Source organism: Bos indicus x Bos taurus, chromosome 10, assembly GCF_003369695.1.
Source record: "Bos indicus x Bos taurus breed Angus x Brahman F1 hybrid chromosome 10, Bos_hybrid_MaternalHap_v2.0, whole genome shotgun sequence".
Lineage (NCBI taxonomy): Eukaryota > Metazoa > Chordata > Mammalia > Artiodactyla > Bovidae > Bos > Bos indicus x Bos taurus.
The window spans coordinates 21457002-21476700 of record NC_040085.1 but is presented as its reverse complement, the minus strand read 5'-3'; the positions used below and the strand labels follow the sequence as shown (position 1 = coordinate 21476700).

The window sequence follows — 19699 nt, the reverse complement described above, 5'->3', positions numbered from 1 at the left end:
TTGGACTTAGAATATAGTAGATACTCATTAGGATATGAGTTACATTCGTTAGTTGTGTTACTTGAAGAAATAAATTAATGCATGATATTTTCATAACGTATTAATGGCTGTTAGTGAAGTTTTTTTCTTCATAAAATTGAATTTGATAAACGCTTAAATCTGTTTCTTTAAATATTAATATTTGATAAGTTCTTTGGATATTTTGTTTCTGGATTTTAGGTATCATCAGAAAAAGCCAATGTATGAAAGAAATGACACTTCAGTGTCTGAATTTGTTTTTCTGGGACTTTCTGCCTCTAGACCAGTGCAGCATTTCCTCCTTGCCTTCTCTACAGTGTTTTATGTAACAATTGTTCTGGGGAATCTCCTTGTTGTGTTTGCAGTGACCTTTGACCCTCATCTACATTCCCCCATGTACTTCCTTTTAGCCAACCTCTCATCTATTGATTTGTGTCTTTCTACCTTAACAGTGCCTAAGATGATCTCTGACCTGTACTCTGGGCACAAAACCATATCCTTCCAGGGGTGTGTCATCCAGATATTTGTCCTTCACACGCTGGGTGGATCTGAGATGGTGCTGCTCACTGCCATGGCCTTTGACCGCTATGTGGCCATATGTAAGCCCCTGCACTACCTGACCATCATGAGCCCACGGGTGTGCCTTTTGCTTCTGTGTGGTGCTTGGGCTATTGGCCTCATTCACTCAGTGGTCCAGTTAGCCTTTGTGATCCATTTGCCTTTCTGTGGTCCTAATGAAATCGACAGCTTTTACTGTGACCTTCCTTGGTTTATCAAACTTGCCTGTGTAGATTCCTACAGAATGGAATTCATGGTCACTGCCATCAGTGGGTTCATATCCATGGGCACTTTCTTCTTGCTGATCATCTCCTATGTTTTCATTCTGGTCACTGTATGGAAACGCTCTTCAGATGGTTTGCGCAAGGCCCTCTCTACTCTTTCAGCGCACATCACTGTGGTGGTTTTGTTCTTTGGACCCTGCATCTTTGTTTACATGTGGCCATTTCCCACAGTGACAGTGGATAAGTTTCTTGCCATTTTAGACTTTTTGGTTACACCCATCCTGAATCCTGCCATTTATACATTGAGGAACAAGGACATGAAGACAGCAATGAGGAGACTAGTAACTCATGGGAGCACAGCTTATTTCAAACAACTTCATGAAATACAAGTGGTTATATACAAATTTGGGGCTGTTTTTTTCTGAGGTTACCATTTTATAATATTTAGACTAGACCATTGGTTATGTTGTTACATTGAATCATCATGTTAACTCTCTAGATAAAGATTTGTCAGCCAAATTAAAGCCCCAATAAGTATTTGGACATTTTTGGCAAAGCAATGATTAGACACTTGTGTCTGCTGAAAGTATGGCCTTATGCATCAGACTGCCCATATTCAATTAATCAACTGAATTTTATTAATTCAATAATGTAGAACTAATACCTGCAAATTTTCAGAAAATTATGAAATATATAACTCTCCAATTTAAATGCTGGATATAAATAATTAAATTTATCCTTCCTTCTGAAAGACAAAAATATGTGTCTGGGAGTATTTATGACCTGGGGCAAAAAACAGCGAGTGAGAGGTGGAGTAGAGAGAAAATGGGTCAGATGCTGTAATAGAGATTGACAGATACGGGGAAGGAAAACAAGAAGGAGAACCTCATAAACAGTATGTTTTATGAGTTTGAATATGTGCATCCCTTGCTTGTTTCATTTCAAATGGACTCAAGTCATCTCCAGTTGACTTAGGACAGGAAAATTTATGTATGTCGGTACTTCACAATCTTTGAAACTGTGACTTAATCCATCGATGAATATTCATCAAACATCAGAATGTGTTGATCTGACTATAGCCTGGATGGTATTATTATTATCCAACAACTACTCTATCCAAATTTTTTGCTGTTTTCCCTAGTAACTCATATAACTCTCAGTTCAGTTCAGTCGCTCAGTCGTGTCCGACTCTTTGTGACCCCATGAATCACAGCACGCCAAGCCTCCCTATCCATCACCAACTCCCGGAGTTCACTCAAACTCACGTCCATTGAGTCGGTGATGCCATCCAGCCATCTCATCCTTTGTTGTCCCCTTTTCCTCCTGCCCCCAATCCCTCCCAGCATCAGCATCTTTTCCATTGAGTCAACTCTTCACATGAGGTGGCCAAAGTACTGGAGTTTCAGCTTTAGCATCAGTCCTTCCAAAGAACACCCAGGGCTGATCTCCTTTAGAATGGACTGGTTGGATCTCCTTGCAGTTCAAGGGAGTCTCAAGAGTCTTCTCCAATACCACAGTTCAAAAGGATCAATTCTTTGCGCTCAGCTTTCTTCACAGTCCAACTCTCTCATCCATACATGACCACTGGAAAAACCATAGCCTTGACTAAATGGACCTTTGTTGGCAAAGTAACGTCTCTGCTTTTCAATATGCTATCTGCTGCTGCTGCTGCTAAGTCACTTTAGTCGTGTCCGACTCTGTGTGACCCCATAGATGGCAGCCCACCAGGCTCCCCTGTCCCTGGGATTCTCCAGGCAAGAACACTGGAGTGGGTTGCCATTTCCTTCTCCAAAGCATGAAAGTGAAAAGTGAAAGTGAAGTCACTCAGTCGTGTCCGACTCTTAGCGACTCCATGGACTGCAGCCCACCAGGCTCCTCTGTCCATGGGATTTTCCAGGCAAGAGTACTGGAGTGGGGTGCCATGTCTCAATACATGGGTATTAAATACGTGTTAGTGTGTATGATCTGTGTAAATTACAAAACCTATTTAATTTATAGCTGGCTTTGACAACTAGAAGACTGAGCCAGGTTCACTGTGAAGCTATGAAAGGACACTATGTCCTGAGTATTTGTGATCACAATTCTTTCAGGATTATGCAATCAGTTTTTATTTCATATTTTTCTGTTTGCAATTATTTTGTAATTTGATTTATATTTTTAGTTGATTTTTTTTAGGTACATTAAGTTAGAAAGTACAATATAAAGCCAAAACTCTGATTGAGGAATTTGCCTTACTTTTGAAAGTAGCAGGAGAATAGAGAAGACTAAAGTTGTAAGCTCAAAAGTTCTGAAAGGCAATAGGAAACCACCTGAACTCTATCAGACTAAAGAGCAAAAGATCTATTAGAATCATAATCCAAATGTGGAAGGGATATATCCAAGAAACAGGAGCAAACCTTAACTGTACCAAGTCTTATAAAAATTACACTGCAGAATCAAATAGGGTAGTACTTGATCAGATTGAAGTGATCACACCTTAACATTTTATGCCTCAGAGAGGAAGGAGTAGATTATTTCTGAAGGAATTTATTATATCAGCACTATATGATCTTTGATATACAATGTGTAAAATATAAAAAAAAATGTGGAATATGCAAGAAGCAGGGATATGTGATTGATAATTAGTGGGGAATGAGTTAAGAGAAGCAGGCCACATAAAACACAATCTGTGAAATCAGAAGAGAGCATAAAATAATTGATATAGTTAAAAGACATTAAGAATTTGAAAAACTGAAAAAAATTACACAGAGGAACAGAATATCTAAGAAAGAACCAAGTGATTTTAGAATCAAAAAGGAAATGTGCAATATTATGAATTTAAGAAGACAAAAACAGATTGCAGACAGCAGAAGGAAAAAATCAGTAGATTCAAGACAAATTAATAGATATTATCCATAATACAAAGATATAAAAGAATATAAGAATAAATTTTATAAAAGAGTAAAAATAGCAGAATGCATGTGCATATATACATACACATATGAAAATAGCAGTTATTTTACTTAAGGGTTTATTCCTGAGATTGTCTATTGGAAATTTACAAAATACAAAGGATCATGTCATTTTTAGAAAAGAATATGAAATTGGTAGTATATCTAGATCCATAGATTTCATATAAATGGATGTAAACATATAACATTTTGAGGAAGATTTCTGAAGAAAAGTTTTGTTTAATGTAGTAATAAATTATTCACAAGCTTTGAACATACTCTAGTTCTTACAGGCTATTTGAACACTTCAGTGAATTAAGTGGATAATTTATTCCAAAGCTACATTTTTTGACCTACCTAATGATGAACTACCTAACCCATTTATGACTAGGAAGGAAAAAAGCAAAATCTCCAAAAGTTGTTGATATAGCCATCTTTGTATTTAATGGGCTTCCCTGATAACTCAGCTGTTAAAGAATCCACCTGCAATGTGGAAGACCTGGGATCAATCCCTGGTTTGGGAAGATCCCCTGGAGAAGGGAAAGTCTAACCCACTCCAGTATTCTGACCTGGAGAATTCCATGGACTGTATAGTCCATTGGGTTACAAAGAGTTAGACACGACTAAGTGAATTTCACTTCACTTCACTTGTATTTAAGATATATCTTTTAAAGATATTAAAAAAAAAAAAGTGTACTGTTTCACAAATGACTAAAACATGATGTTAAGAGAAAAAAAAACTCTCCAGATTAGGATTATGATTCAATTTCCTTTCTGAATATGATTAAAAATATTTAATGATTACTTATATATATATGTTTATAGAATGTTAATAGAATGTTATCTAATTGATAGACTAATTTATCATTTTATAAAGATAAATATAGCAATATAATGCACTAACTTATTAAAGAAAATTTTGGAGAAGGTCTATGTGAAATGCTCTTTAAGAAATGCATAGAATAATAGAAAATTTCTTGATATGGTGGTCAGCATTGAAGTAATAGTAAGAATCATAATAATTAACATTAAAATTCTTACTAATTTCAAGTCATTCTTGAGAACAATCAAAATCACACTTATAAAGACTGGCCACATTTCCCAAACAGGAACTCATTTTTGCAATTCTAGAATACTAAAGAATTGATACAAAACTTTCTTCAAGAGATATACATGATTTCTATATGTGAATTAGGAAACTCTTCCCAGTCTTAAATAACAGGATAGGTGTGGCTAATTTAGGGTGCTCACAGAAGACATTCTGATAATTTGAGATGATGAAATACCAACAGAAATCCACAGTCTGTCATCATAGCCACTTAATGGCATTTCTAATCTCTTTGTTTCTTAAAGTATAAATGACTGGATTTAGTAGTGGTGTGATGATCGCATAAAATACAGCAAAGAACTTGCCCACCCAAGTGGTGCTGAGTGGAAAAAGAGAAATGAAGATACAAGGCCAAAGAATAAAATGACCACCACACTGTGGGCAGTGCAAGTGGAGAGAGCCTTGTATGCCCTGCACCTGGATTGATGGCAGACAGTAAGCAGAATATAAAAGTAAGAGATCAGCAGTAGAATGAAGCAGATGGTGGCCAGTACCCCGCTGTCAGCATGAATCAACATTTCTAAGACATAAGTGTCCAAGAAAGCTAGCTTGATCACCAATCGAATATCACAGAAAATACTATCCAATTCTCTGGATCCACAGAAAGGAAATTATATAGTTAGTAGGCTTATTGAATGCACAAAGCCAGTGATCCATGATGTCATCACTAGCCGAATGCACATTTGTGTGTTCATGATACTAGAGTAATGGAGTGGCTTGCAGATGGCCACATAAAGGTCATAGGCCATGGACACAAGCAGCACCATTTTGCCCCATCAAAAAAAATGTCCCCCCAAAAATCTGAGACATGCATGCTCTAAGGGAGATGGTCTTGTTTGCCTTGAGAAAGTCTGAGGTCAGTTGAGGCGTGGTTACTGATGAAAGGCATACGTAAATGAATGAAAGATTGACTAATATGAAGTACATAGGGGAGTAGAGATGAAGGTCAGCAATAATTAGCAGCACAATGAAGATGTTGCCTAATATGGTGATTAAATAAAGCGAGTAAAATATCATTAGGAGGAAGGCCTATAGCTCCCATAAATCACACAGCCCAAGGAAATTAAATCCGGACACTACAGACTGGTTCAGTTCAGTCCAGTTCAATTGCTCAGTCGTGTCCGACTCTTTGTGACCCCATGAACCACAGACTTTTTACTTCTTCCTTTTACTTCAGTTTATTCTAATTTTATCTGAATAAAAGACATAAAAATATATTTTCTGAATCAAGCAGGTTTCTTATTTATTGCTGATGGAAGCATTTACTTACATAGTCACTTTGGAAAAAAATTGTCCTTTTCTTGTAAAGCTCAATATTCATACATCCTGCTGCTGCTGCTGCTAAGTCGCTTCAGTCGTGTCCGACTCTGTGCGACCCTGTAGACGGCAGCCTACCAGGCTCCTCCATCCTGGGGATTCTCCAGGCAAGAACCCTGGAGTGGGTTGCCATTTCCTTCTCCAATGCATGAAAGTGAAAAGTGAAAGTGAAGTTGCTCAGTCGTGTCTGACTCTTAGCAACCCCATGGACTGCAGCCAACCAGGCTCCTCCATCCATGGAAGTTTCCAGGCAAGAGTACTGGAGTGGGGTGCCATTGCCTTCTCCGCTTGTACATCCTATGGTCCAGCAATTTCAGTCTCATTTGCATGCTTGAGATAAATTCTTACAACTGTATATATGGAAATATTTATAATTATACATATAAACATGACAGTGGAATATTATTCTGAAATAAAACATAAAATACAACTATATAAAATGACAGAGATGTATCTTTTTGAGACATAGTATTGAATAAAAAAGAGGTCATCATAATGTTTATAAAGTGAACAGCAATAGAAAATGGTGTATTTTATAGGGACTTCTATGTATAAACTATGTATTTAAAATGATGTAAGTAACTCCAGCTGTGGGGAAGTAAGGATCAGGATGAGTATGCACACATTATCAGCTATATGATATTATGAGCTATTTAGGTCTTGTATTAGTCATGTTTTTATAGCTATAGTTTTGTTGTAAATAAACAAGCAAACAAATTCAAAATAGACATTGAGAAATTTGTGAATGTGCTATGAATTAAGAATTATGATCAATTCAATGCTGTGGTCCTGGGGTTTTACGTGAATATAATCTCCCTGTTGTTTGTAATTGAAGCTATTGATGACACTGATTTCGTTAAAAGAAAATTAGAAAGTAATAGATGTAGGGGGGGCTTTTAATTTTTTCCAGTGTGGTAAACAGGAATTTATTGAATATTTTCTTACTATGATCTGTGATCACTTTTGATCACTTCAGTGAAAAAGAAATAGATTGTAGGTGGTGTATGATCTATCAAAGAATAAAAGCTTATGCCTACTTTTTCACCTAACAGTAGCTTAATAGGTTGTAAATATTATTTTAGTTAAATTACAAAAGGCAAAGTATTACTGCTAAGGTAATTATATAAAAACTATATTAATAATATTGTTAAAATTAATTATATGAAATAGGTATGTAATTTTTAACTCTACCCTAAGTAGCAGAAGTAAGCCTAAAGATTCTAAGAGTATAGCTGAAAATCAAATGAGTTAGAGCAGAACTCACACAAAAAAATCAAATGTTAGGACAATTAAAAATTAAAATAAATGCGACAATTTATTTTCTTTGAGCTGCTAATTTCAGGTTATGGGAAAACTAAACCTTTCTCTTCCTTTGTCACTCTCTCTCTGAATACCTCTCATATGCTAGAAATTTTCACCCATATTGTCTAATCTTCACAATAACCAAATAAAATAAAATAAGTGAAATATTTATTACTATTCTGAGTTTGGCTCCCAGTGTAACCTGTTAGAGTCTCAGCGCTTGGAAACAGCATGACTGGAGTGCAATCCCGATGCTCTCTGATGCCAGTCCTGCATCTGTGCTGTCATTCTGCGTCTCTGGTTCAGTTCCAAGAGCAAAATCCCATTTCCAGGGTAACTCTTGACTATTTCAGGCTTTGAGAGATTTCTGTCCATAATCTCTATCAGGTTCCTTCCTGAGTTAAATCAATAACTATCACTTTTCTCAATATTTGGAAATTTCTGTTAATTACAGTTACATATCTGTACCTAGAACATAGTTTTCCTTAAGTCAAGAAAACTGTAGACCCTGATGACTATGGATCTGTGAGGACCTGAATATTACCTCAAAGAGGGCACCTACATAGCTATGAGACTGTGTACTCATTTTGATTATATAGAGAGTCCAGAAGGTCCACCAATACCTTGGAAAAGAAATCTTTGCTATTTCTAAAAGTTATGGAACAATTCCAACCTTTCTAATTAGTGTGCATGGAAATATGGCATTAAAACATTGTCTTCAAAATGATAAGAAAGGGAACTAAGGGAGAAGTTAAGAAATTTAGTGTGCAGAGTGTATCTCTTCACCAGAAAGGCACCATATTTGACCACACTTCTTCCCGAGAATAAAACATCGTCCATATTCTAAATAGACTCTGAAATAGAATCATTTTGCATCAAAACAAAGAATCCACTTTCTGCTGTGACCAGCGTTCATGGGGGAGTGTGAGGCATATATTTAGTATAGAGAAAGGCCTCTGGAGTAGGAAATTTTTCAAGCTACTCATGCTATGTTCTTTTGAGACCACTTCATTCTGATCTCTCTGAATTAAGAATATCATCTGGAAAGTGTGTCTTTTGTCAAGATAAGAGTAAGAACTGGTGAGGACAATAATAAAAGTTCTAATGAAGAATAGAGAGACATTTTAAAGTGTCAAAAGTTTCTTTGATTATTTGAGCAATGATCATGATTAAAAAATGAGTACAAGGCAATATTGGGGCTTCCCAAGTGGCTCAGCAGTAAAGAATCTCCTGCCAATGCAGGAGATGCAAGAGATACGGGTATGACCCATGGATGGAGAAGATCCCTAGTATAGGAAATGACAACCAACTCTAGCACTCTTGCAGGCATAATCTTTTAGACAGAGGAACCTGGCAAGCTACGGTCCGTGGGGTCACAAAGAGTTGGACACAACTCAGCACTCTCATACCCAAAGGGCAATATAAACAATATTATTCAAAACAACAAAACAGTAAGGGAAGTTTACCTCTTATTTTCATTTATACAATATTATATGATTTAATCTTATGGACAAGAATCCAACACTTTAGTGGTCTGAGAAGGAAATATGATAGTGTGTCTCTATCTGCCCATTGCTGTAACTTTTTTTTTTTATCAGAAAAATAAAATTGTTCACATATTGGTGGTTATGGTTTCAGTTTGTTTTCTATGCAGTTATATACTAAAATGTGCACTTTTAAATATATGAAAGAATCTTTTTCTTTGAAAAATATTCAGTGTTAAAGGATATTTTAAATTCCAGTTACTCTAAAATAATATGTTTAAATATATTTCATTAATGTATATGGTTGTTTTTAGAGAAATTAAGAGAAAATTTATGTAACTACACATTTTTAATGTTCTTTTCACACTTTGAGAATGAGTGGTTAGGGTTTGGAAAGCAGACAGGAAAAGAATGAAGTAGAAGAGCGGGATTATTACACTTGACATTAACTATGTGGATAGCGTCAGTGATGTCAATCCACCACTGGTCAACTTGGCTGATGGTCAGGCATAGGAGAGTCCTCTGTCTTGACACACAGTTTAGAAACATCTGTACGTTAAACTTTAGCTGACTGTGTTTAGGAATTGAAGCCAGAGATAACTCTTTAAACCATTTACTTAGGTTCCATTGTATGAATATCTCAAACATTGGGAATACAAACATTTAATGATGATAGCTACATTAAAATAACCTTGAATATGGGGTTGGGTGGAGAAGGAAATGGTGACCCATTTCAGTGTTCTGGCCTAGAGAATCCCAGGGACAGGGGAGCCTGGTGGGCTGCTGTCTATGGGGTCACACAGAGTCGGACACGATGTAGCAACTTAGCAGCAGCAGCATGGAGTTGGGAGAGGGCAGAGTCAAATACCTTTATCTCAGCTCCACATCAGCTCATCAAGAAAGGGTGGCTACAATGCAGCATATCTACAGGATGACTTTCCATTCATTTTCTTCCCTTCTTGTTGTTAGAGAGCTTTTGTTAAACAGACATTTCACTATTTCTCAGGGACTGGGGACTCTGGACGGATCCCCAGGGTTTATCTAAACTTTATGGGTACTTCCTCTCTATCTAGTATATCTATTCATGCGTTTTAGGGAGTAAATGAATCTTGTGTTTCAGGAGACACAATAATCTTGTCTCTTAGGAGACAACAATTGGAGGAGGTGGACATTCTATTCCATTAATCAAGGTGTTGATATTGTTATTCTTATACTCCTGTGACTTCTAGGACTTGGGGCTTTTAAAGAAATCAAATGGGACAACCAATGAAAGAGTAATCTAAAGAAACCTCTAGGCCAATTAAAACAGCTTTGAATAAGGACAAAGATTTGGAAGATAGTTTGGTAGAGCTTTACAAAACTAATGATCATATTGCCTTATGATAAAGTAATAGTACTGCTGGGCATTTACCAAACTGAGATAAAAATTCTGTCTATACAAAACCTGCATGTGAACATTTGTGGCAGCTTTATCCATAATTACCAAAAACTAGAGCCATCCAAGATGTCCTTCAATCTGTTAATGGTTAAATAAAGTGTGGTACACTGGTACAATGGAATATTATTTGGCAATAAAAAGAAATAATCTATCATGCCATAAAAAGATATACAGGATCCTTAAGTGTCTATTGCTACACAAAGAAAGCCAATCTGAAAAGTCTGTGTGCTGTGTGATTCCACCTGTATGAAATGCAAAATTATGGATACAGGGTTAGGTGGTTAGGTGGTGGTTAGGTGGTTGTCAGGGGTTCATGGGTTAAGGGGAATGAATGAATAAGTTACACCCAGGAGATTTTAGTACAGTGAAATTATTTTTTATGATACTGTAATTTGAAATATATTTTCTAAGACATTTGCTGTGTCTTCTATGGATGCTTGAATGGAATGACAGCCTAGCAACAAGCTTGAGAGCTCGTGAGCTTGTGAGCTTCTGTTTGTTTCTAAAACTGTTATCCAGTTAAAGGAACTAGGGATCTTTCGAGAAATGGCTATTGTAAGAATAGGAAATAAAGATACAAGATAAGCCAGGAACATCTTTTGGTCCCAGAAAATAAGGAAATGCTCAAACATACATATACTCACAAAATTTGATGCAGGTATACATCAAAGAGGCTTAAGAGCCTCATGAAAATAAAACGCCCAATAGCAGTTTTAGATTATAATCCAAATTATAAATACTCATGATTTCATACTGATGTAAATGATTGAATAAATTAGTACATGGGGTAGAATAGTAATCACCCATGCAGGAGAATTAGAGATAAATTATGAAGCACACTACCCTAATCAAGGGGAACATAGCTACTCGTTCCTTAAGTATGGGCTGAGTGTAGTGACTTTCCTCAAAATACAGTATGGATAGTAGGGAAAGTAAATCTACAATTAGGCAACCTGAGACACGTTTCACTCAGGTGATCAAGGTCAACATCAACAGACATAAATCATGGTGATGGTACAGACACTTGATGGGAGGTGTCAAAATGGCAGATCTCCTGTGGTGTGCTTCCCCTGAACCCATAACTCTGGTGTAATCATGAGAAAAATGTCAAATACATTTCAGTGGGGTGATACCCTTCCTACTTTGCAGTTGCTCAAAAAGTTAAACAGAATTACCATAAAACTCATCAATTCTGTTCCTAGTCTATAACCCCAAAAAATTAAAACCAAGTATTAAAACAAAATCTTGTATGTGAACATTACAGAACAGACTCTTGAGAGTCCCTTGGACTGCAAGGAGATCCAACCAGTCCATTCTGAAGGAGATCAGCCCTGGATGTTCTTTGGAAGGAATGATGCTAAAGCTGAAACTCCAGTACTTTGGCCACCTCATGCGAAGAGTTGACTCACTGGAAAAGACTCTGATGCTGGGAGGGCTTGGGGGCAAGAGGAGAAGGGGACGACAGAGGATGAGATGGCTGGATGGCATCACTGACTCGATGGACCTGAGTCTGAGTGAACTCCGGGAGTTGGTGATGGACAGGGAGGCCTGGTGTGCTGCGATTCATGGGGTTGCAAAGAGTAGGACACGACTGAGCGACTGATCTGACCTGATCTGATCTGATCGACAATGACTTAAGGTGGAAACATTCTAAGTATTAATCTGCTGATGAATGGATGTATTAATCCATAATGAACAATAATATTCAGCCAAAAAAAGGACTGATGTACTGATACACATTTCAGTATGGATGAAAATATTTTGGAACTAGATAGAAGTGATGATTCCACAATATAATGAATGCCTAAATGCCATCAGTTTGTAGCTTTCAAATGATTGATTTTACCTTATGTTAATTTTACCTTGATAAGATAAAAGTGAAGTGAAGTGAACTTGTTCAGTTGTGTCTGACTCTTTGTGACCCCATGAACTGTAGCCTGGCAGGCTCCTCTGTCCATGGGATTTTCCAGGCAAGAATACTGGAGTTGGTTGCCATTTCCTTCTCCATATATAAAATGCAACGCTAAAAAGATAAATGAGTAAATATTATTTTCCACCACCTTTTTTTAAGCTCATTTTTTTTAATCATGCTAAGCTAATGTGTACTTATGTAAAAAAGAATGCTATTGTTCCAACACAAAGTTTTTGCTTATTTCTCTCTAGGCTAGATGTTATGCAGAAATTAGTCTAAATTTTTGTAAAATGAAAATAATAGCAGTTTAACAAAAATTAATTTTTTAAAACAATCTGTTGAAATGGAGCTCTTATAATAATGTTAAATGATATAAGAATTGTGATATTTGGTCTTCTGTGTGTACACATTACTTTTCTGAGCAGCGTTATAGAGTTAGATATTCAGTAAGTCTAGATTTAGTTCATGAATAAAGAATACACAGGGCTGAATGCCAACACACACATTCTGTCCCTTTCCTACTATTAACTGGTAAATTACAATCTTATTTCTTCATCTAATGGGGAAGAATATTGTATTTCCATCTCACCATTTTGTTGGAAATAATAAATGAGGTAGTAGAGGTATAATACTCAGAAAAACAAAAAGCTTAATAGACATAAGAGCTCTTTTTTTTAATATGTTATAACATTGATCTAAAAAAGAAGCAGCATTAGTATAGGGATTAAATTCCTGATTCAGAATATTATTTCATTTGAATATTAGTTTTGACTTTAGCATACTGACCTTTGCCAGCATATTTAATTTCTATTTTTTTAGATATTATTATGGCTAAAATGTGTTTGGTAATTATATAAATGAGGTAAAAGCAGGTATAGGGTTTCTGGGAATATTCCATGAATATGCTTACAGTGGAATAGTAAATAATTTTTACTAATGAGTGTCTTAATAAGCATTCATTTTGCACTGGTATTGGTCTGAAGTGAAGAAGTGAAGTGGTTGCTCAGTCATGTCTGACTCTTTGCGACCCCATGGACTGTAACCCACCAGGCTCCTCCATCCATGAGATTCTCCAATGGAGTGGGTTGCCATTTCCTTCTCCAGGTATTGGTCTAAGTGATATTTAATTTATCAATAGATATTTAAATGTTAGGAGATGCTGAGTTTCCTTGAAGATACTGTTGTCATAATTTATTAACCATAGCTTCCTTTGTTTCCCATTTACTTTTTCAATCAAACTTCTAATATTTTTTATTCTCTTAATGCTATGGGAATTCAAGGTAGAGATCTCATAATTAACAGCCTGGGAATTCAGGTCACTGAGTCATCAAAGGGTCATCCAAAGCTGTTGTTAAAGCTGGAGTAACTATAAGGAGAACTCACCACAGAGATCAAAGACGGAAACAGTTCTTAAAAGATTTTATTATAGTGAAAATATTGTTTCTTGGGATTTGTTTTTTGGGGAGGTCAGGTAAGTGGAGAAAGTATAATTTAAGTGAATAACCTGTTAAAATTACCAGCTCTTTCCCCTATATGGGCAAAATATAGCAACTCTACTACAACATTACAAAACTTCTCCCCATGTACCACCTTACCTCCAGCTCTTTCTTATCTCTGTTTTTCAATTCAATATGCATTTGTTGAACCTTGTCGAATACACAAGTGCCAGTCTTTCCAAGGGTAAATTCAAGTTGTCATTTCAGGTTGTGTACAGCTCTTCATACACCTAAATTGTATTTTAATTCACAGGGAAATTTTTGGACATGGATTATATTTCACTAAGTACTAGAAAGGACCTTGGGAATTGATTTTGATGTGAATCATCTTTTACCTGTTGTTCATTGAAATTTCTAGAATGACAATTGCTTTTTTAAATATTCTACTAGCATTAGTTTTCTTTGAGAATAATATAAAAAAATTAGTGTGTTTAATGAGAAACTATTATTGTCAATTTTTGAGACATATGTATATGCACATCCACAGCCATCCAAACCGTTGTCTTCTCTCCTAAATCCACAAAACTTCATCTGGTCAGGATTTATGTTTAAGACATAGTTCCTGCTCTTAAGAAGCTCATACTCCTAGCAGTGGAGACAGAGAAACTGTGGTTAGTCACTCAGTTGTTCCTGACTCTTTGCGACCCCATGGACTGAAGCCCACCAGGCTCCTTTGTCCATGGGGATTCTCCAGGCAAGAACACTGGAGTGGGTAGCCTATATCTTCTCCAGGGGAACTTCCCAACCTACGAATCGAGCAGAGGTCTCCTGCCTTGCAGGCAGATTCTTTACCAGCTGAGCTACCCGAGAAGCCCACAGAGCGACTAGCCAATTGTAAATTATAACATCATGAAAAAGAATATGAGACTCTCACTAGTAAGATGTGGTAGCAAAATGGAGGAATATCTCAGGAAGACTGGAGGAGAGAGGGGGACATTGTTGAGTAAAAATGGACAGAATTTCTACAACAAAAAGTAATCAGCTACATGAAAAAGTAAAGCTATAGTGCAGAACAAAAATATGGGTAACCTTGATATTAAGGACAGAACAAGTGTCCTTGTAGTTCAGGTTGTGAGGCAGAGAGGTGAGATACGGGGCTGGGAAAATGAATTGTAGACAGTCCCATTATGTGCCCTGCTGAGACGTTGTGAATACATAAGTTACTGAGAGTTTGTAAGCAGTGAGCAGGCAAAAAAGACTCAGGAACCATTCCCTAGAACGCTGTTCCAATTGCTGCTTCCCTTTTAGCTGTCATGGTATTCCTTCTTGCTTGCTTCTATTCGCTCCTGTTTTTTTCCTCTGTTTGTTCTTGTCTTTTCTGTCTCCTCTTTTTTCTTTCCTTTTCCTTTCATCTTCTTCCTTATTAGTATCAATCAGCTAAACAACAGATATGCTTTAAAGAAACTAGAGACTGTGACTCAGCAACGCTGTCTCCGCTCTCGCAGTGTTCCAGAAGGCCTACACCCCCAACCCCCCACCCCCCACACACCCCCACCCCCCACCCCCCCACACCCCACCCCCACCCCCCCACACCCCCCACACACCCCCCCACACCCCCCACACACCCCCACACCCCCCCACACCCCCCACACCCCCACACCCCCCACCTCCGCCCCCCACACCCCGCAGGGCTTGTGGCCCGAGTCCCAGGCAGCTGCAGAGCACGGCTCACTCAGGAATGCACGCGGTGTCACACGACGGGACAATCGGACGGCGGACTGCTTTCGTCGTCGTCGGTTTGTTGTTTTCTCTTCCAAAAAAAAATAAAGTCAAGATTTAACGGCTGATTGGCAGGTGAAAGGGAATGAGAAAGGACTTCAAGACAGGTCAAACTCGAGGCAGAAGCCTGCTCTGTAAGAAGCTTTTCATGCTGCGGATAGGTCCAATGTCGTTCTGGTGTTTGCGCCGCGCAATGAAGGAGGTCAGTCTGGACGTGTCGAGGACGCCCGCGCCTTTGCCGTGGCCGTGGCCTGCCTGCAGCCACCGCTCCTGGAGGGCCGACGCAGCCGAGGGGCGTTTGGCAGGGTCCTCATGCAGTAGGAAGCACACGAAGTCCTTGGCCCTCTGGCTCACTCCTTGGGAAGCTGAAGTCCAGGCGGCAAATGTTGAGGCAGGTCTCTTCCACACTGTCGTCCAGGAAGGGGGACACGCCGCTGAGAAGCACGTAGGCCAGCACGCCCACGCTCCATGTGTCTGAGGTCAGGGAGACCGGGTTCCCCAGGATGATCTTGGGGGCCGTGAACTCGGGGTTCCCCAGCAATGGGTGGAGGTAGTAGGTTGTGTTGAGTTGGACGGCATCTCCAACTCAGCTGAGTTTCTTTACTCAGCTATTAAAAATAATGCATTTGAATCAGTTCTAATATGGTGGATGAAACTGGAGCCCATTATACAGAGTGAAGTAAGTCAGAAAGAAAAATACCAATACAGTATATTAACACATATTATGGAATTTAGAAAGATAGTAATTATGACCCTATATGCGAGACAGCAAAAGAGGCACAAATGTAAAGAACAGACTGTTGGACTCTGTGGGAAAAGGTGAGAATGGGATGATTTGAGAAAATAGCATTGAAACATGTTTAAAAAAAAAAAAAAGAAACTAGCAGTAGACTGTCACAAATAGAAGGTTTTAACTTGGTCATTAATTTCTTATAGAGAACATTTTCTGTTAAGGAGCTATTGTGATTTTTTTACGAGTAAGCAGTCATTTACACACTTGTAAAATTAATGTTTAATTGTTTGACTAAATGGTACTGCCATCACTACAGTCTGAATTTGAAGGGTTGTATGTTTATCTGAGGCTCTTATTCTGTGTTTTATCAATAAATTTTATTTTTAAGTCATAAGCTAATATCAGGTTGTTTTAGACCATTTAAATAATACAGAAATATAGGCCTTAGAAAATAAAAGCCATATGTAGTCCTATTTTTCAGGATTCACTATTGGTAATATTTAATGTGCAGTCTTAGAACATTTTTTCGAGCACAAACATATTTTCATAAAAATAATTTTTTGCTGTTGGAGGTTCTCACTTTAATTCAGTATTTGGATGGTTGTTTCCAGGTACTTAAATAAATATAATAAACTGTCATCAACATTATACCAATTTAAGACATAGTACTGGTCATCATGTTACAATTTTTACAGAAATCAATACCAACTATGAATATGAATACACAGATATCTTTAATACTTTTGACTTTGCACATAGATGATGATAATATTATTACTCATAAGAACAGGACGTCAATTTTCATGTAACATCAAATTTAACTAGATTAGTTCCTGAACCGCTATGGGTGGAAAGCTCTTTTTCTAGGACTGCACAAGCCCCAACAAATGATGATTAATATAGGCTTTTTCAGATAGTTTACAATGTTATTATGCAGTAACAACCTTAATGCAAGTGGCTTATAACAGGTTTTTATTTTTTCAGAAAAATTGAGGTATAATTGTCACAAATATTGTGTATATTTAAGGTGTACAACTTGATGCTTTGATTTAGGTCTATTATACATATGTATATCAAATAATTTTTGTTATATGTCTATATTATATATGACAAATAATTACCAATAATTATCAAATAACTACCACAATCAAGCTAATGAATGTATCCACCACTTGGCACAATTACCATTGTTTTGTGCGTGAAAACACTGCAGGTTTACCTCTCAGCAAATTTCAATATAAAGCACAACTTGCTTGTGCATTAGGTCTCCAGAACATATTCACCTTGATATGTGAAATTTTGTCTCTTTTGACCAACATCTCCCCATTTCACCCTCCCCTCAGACCCCGAAAGCCACAATTTCACCCTTTGCTTCCATGAATTTGACTCTTTTACATGTCTCATATGTGATGCGATGCAGTGTTTTGCTTTCTATGACTGGCTTATTACACTTTTTTCTGTGTTTAATCACCTTGTTGAAAATGGCCGGATTTTCTTTTTTTTTAGAATGAATTGTATTTTGGTATGTGTGTGTTGTGTTGTGTTGTGTGTGTGTATCACATTTGCTTTAACTGTTCATTCATCACCAGAAATTTTGTTTGTTTCCATAATTTGGTTAATGTGAGTAATGCTGCAATGAACATGGGATTGTCATTATTGCTTCAAGATACTGATTCCACTTCCTTTGCATATATAAGAAGTGAAATTGTTACATGAAAGGATAGTTCCTAATTTTAATGCTTTGAGAACCTCAATACTTTTTACAAAATGGAAGGCGTAGTGTTATTTTTATGTACTTTCTTGTGTCCCCTAAGTTGAAAATCTTTCCATATCTGTATGTATAGAGAACTATTTATTTAATTTTTATAGCTTCATAATATTGGAAATTCTTTTTCATTTTCATCTGTCTCTTTTTCTCTTTCTTTTTTCCCTGTCAGTTGGTGAAACAGAAAACTGTGAGTCTCCTCATCACTGCTGCTGCTAAGGCTAGGCGTCTATCAATACGTTCGTTGGTCACCTGTATGTGTTGTTATTGTTCCTCCTTGTCAGTGCCTGTGCACGTGTCTCCACTTTTTCAAGTTTAATCTCCTTGTGCAGTTGCTATATTGACCTTTGCATCAAATATAATCTTTCATTTGACTAATGCCAATATATTGCCTTTCCTACTGAACTATAACAAATGAAGAATGTATTATTAATGGATTTTTAATGTTTAGAAAGTTTAGAAAGAGAAAGGAAAAAAATGATCACCTAGTTTTCCTAATACTAATACAAAAATTAATCAGTATTTTTTTAAACTGAACTTTCTTTGGGTCTTTGAAACACTTTAATTTATTTTTTACATTTGGAAACAAAGTGAATATACATGTTTTGTATACCAGACAATGTATATTTTAAAATCTACATATTGCATGATCAAAGCCTTAGACAGAAGCTTGATTATAGCTCCTTTGAAATGTCACACTCACTGCAATTAACTCTGATGATTGTCCCATTCATTCTCTCTTGCTCAGTCCAATTCTATTTTTTTTGGTTATTGGCTATAAAATCCTCTAGTCACTGCCCCTGTATCAGGGCCTCCTGGCAGCACCCCTGCAGTATTTCCTTCTGTCTATAAGACCCACTTCACATCCATTACCCTCATAATGTCCTTCCTGACTGGCCTGGCTGCCTGCATGTCTGTTCTTGGCTATAACAGTTTCAAGGGGCTCCAACCGGCTTATGCTACTTTCTCTCTGAGGCAGTGCAGAGTTGTGCCCACAGGAGAGCCCAGGCGTGGTGTGGAGTGCCAAGAGAGCATGGTTGTTAGTGGTGTGGGGCCTGGAGGAAAGCTTAGCGGTGGCAGTGCAAGTGGGGGATTCCTGGTATTCAATTCAAATGTGGAAAAAGCATCACTAATTTGGTTTGTTTACAGTTGTTTAGAATATCATATATGAATAAATAGCTTATATATTAGATTGAATTTTGTAAAATTGATATTTGACCAAATATGAACTGAAAGAACAATTTATGACTCAAACTGATAAATGCATATAAGCCTGGACTTGAACAATTTACTGATAAGAACTAAAGATAAACATTTTTCTATTTTTCCCTAGACTTTGTAGGAAAATGGGTTTCCTATATATTCTTCTTGTAGATTTCTCATTTATTAAACATGGATATAAGATTCCATCCTGTCTGGCCTGTTTCTCCTCCTGAGCTCAATCATTCACCTTCCTCACTGGCTTTTGTATCTCAGGGTCTTTATACATGGCATTCCAAAGTCTGGACTACTGTATTTACTCTTTGAAAATAACTCATATTTAGCAGAGTCTGAGTAAGTATGATGGTGATGTGTCATATTGTTCTCATAGCCCTCTGTTCTTTTCCTTGAAATCAGTTGTCAGAGATGTATCTGTATTTAAATTCATTTAATCTATGTATCTACCTGTATCTACCCATCTAGATCTAGTCCATT

General features: G+C 37.2%; 1 protein-coding gene and 1 pseudogene across 1 annotated transcript; one reads left to right on the top strand and one right to left on the bottom strand.

Annotated features, from left to right (window-relative positions):
- Positions 1-238: 238 nt before the first annotated feature.
- Positions 239-1225, top strand: LOC113899604 (olfactory receptor 4F6-like). The gene has a single exon (XM_027552863.1). The coding sequence runs from the start codon at positions 239-241 to the stop codon at positions 1223-1225; it is 987 nt and encodes a 328-aa protein (XP_027408664.1).
- Positions 1226-5039: 3814 nt separating this feature from the next.
- On the bottom strand, positions 5040-18738 carry LOC113899603 (annotated as a pseudogene).
- Between the last annotated feature and the right edge of the window lie 961 nt (positions 18739-19699).

Coding starts and splice junctions, on each gene's coding strand:
- LOC113899604 (XM_027552863.1), top strand. CDS start 239: ATGTATGAAAGAAATGACACTTCAGTGTCTGAATTTGTTTTTCTGGGA.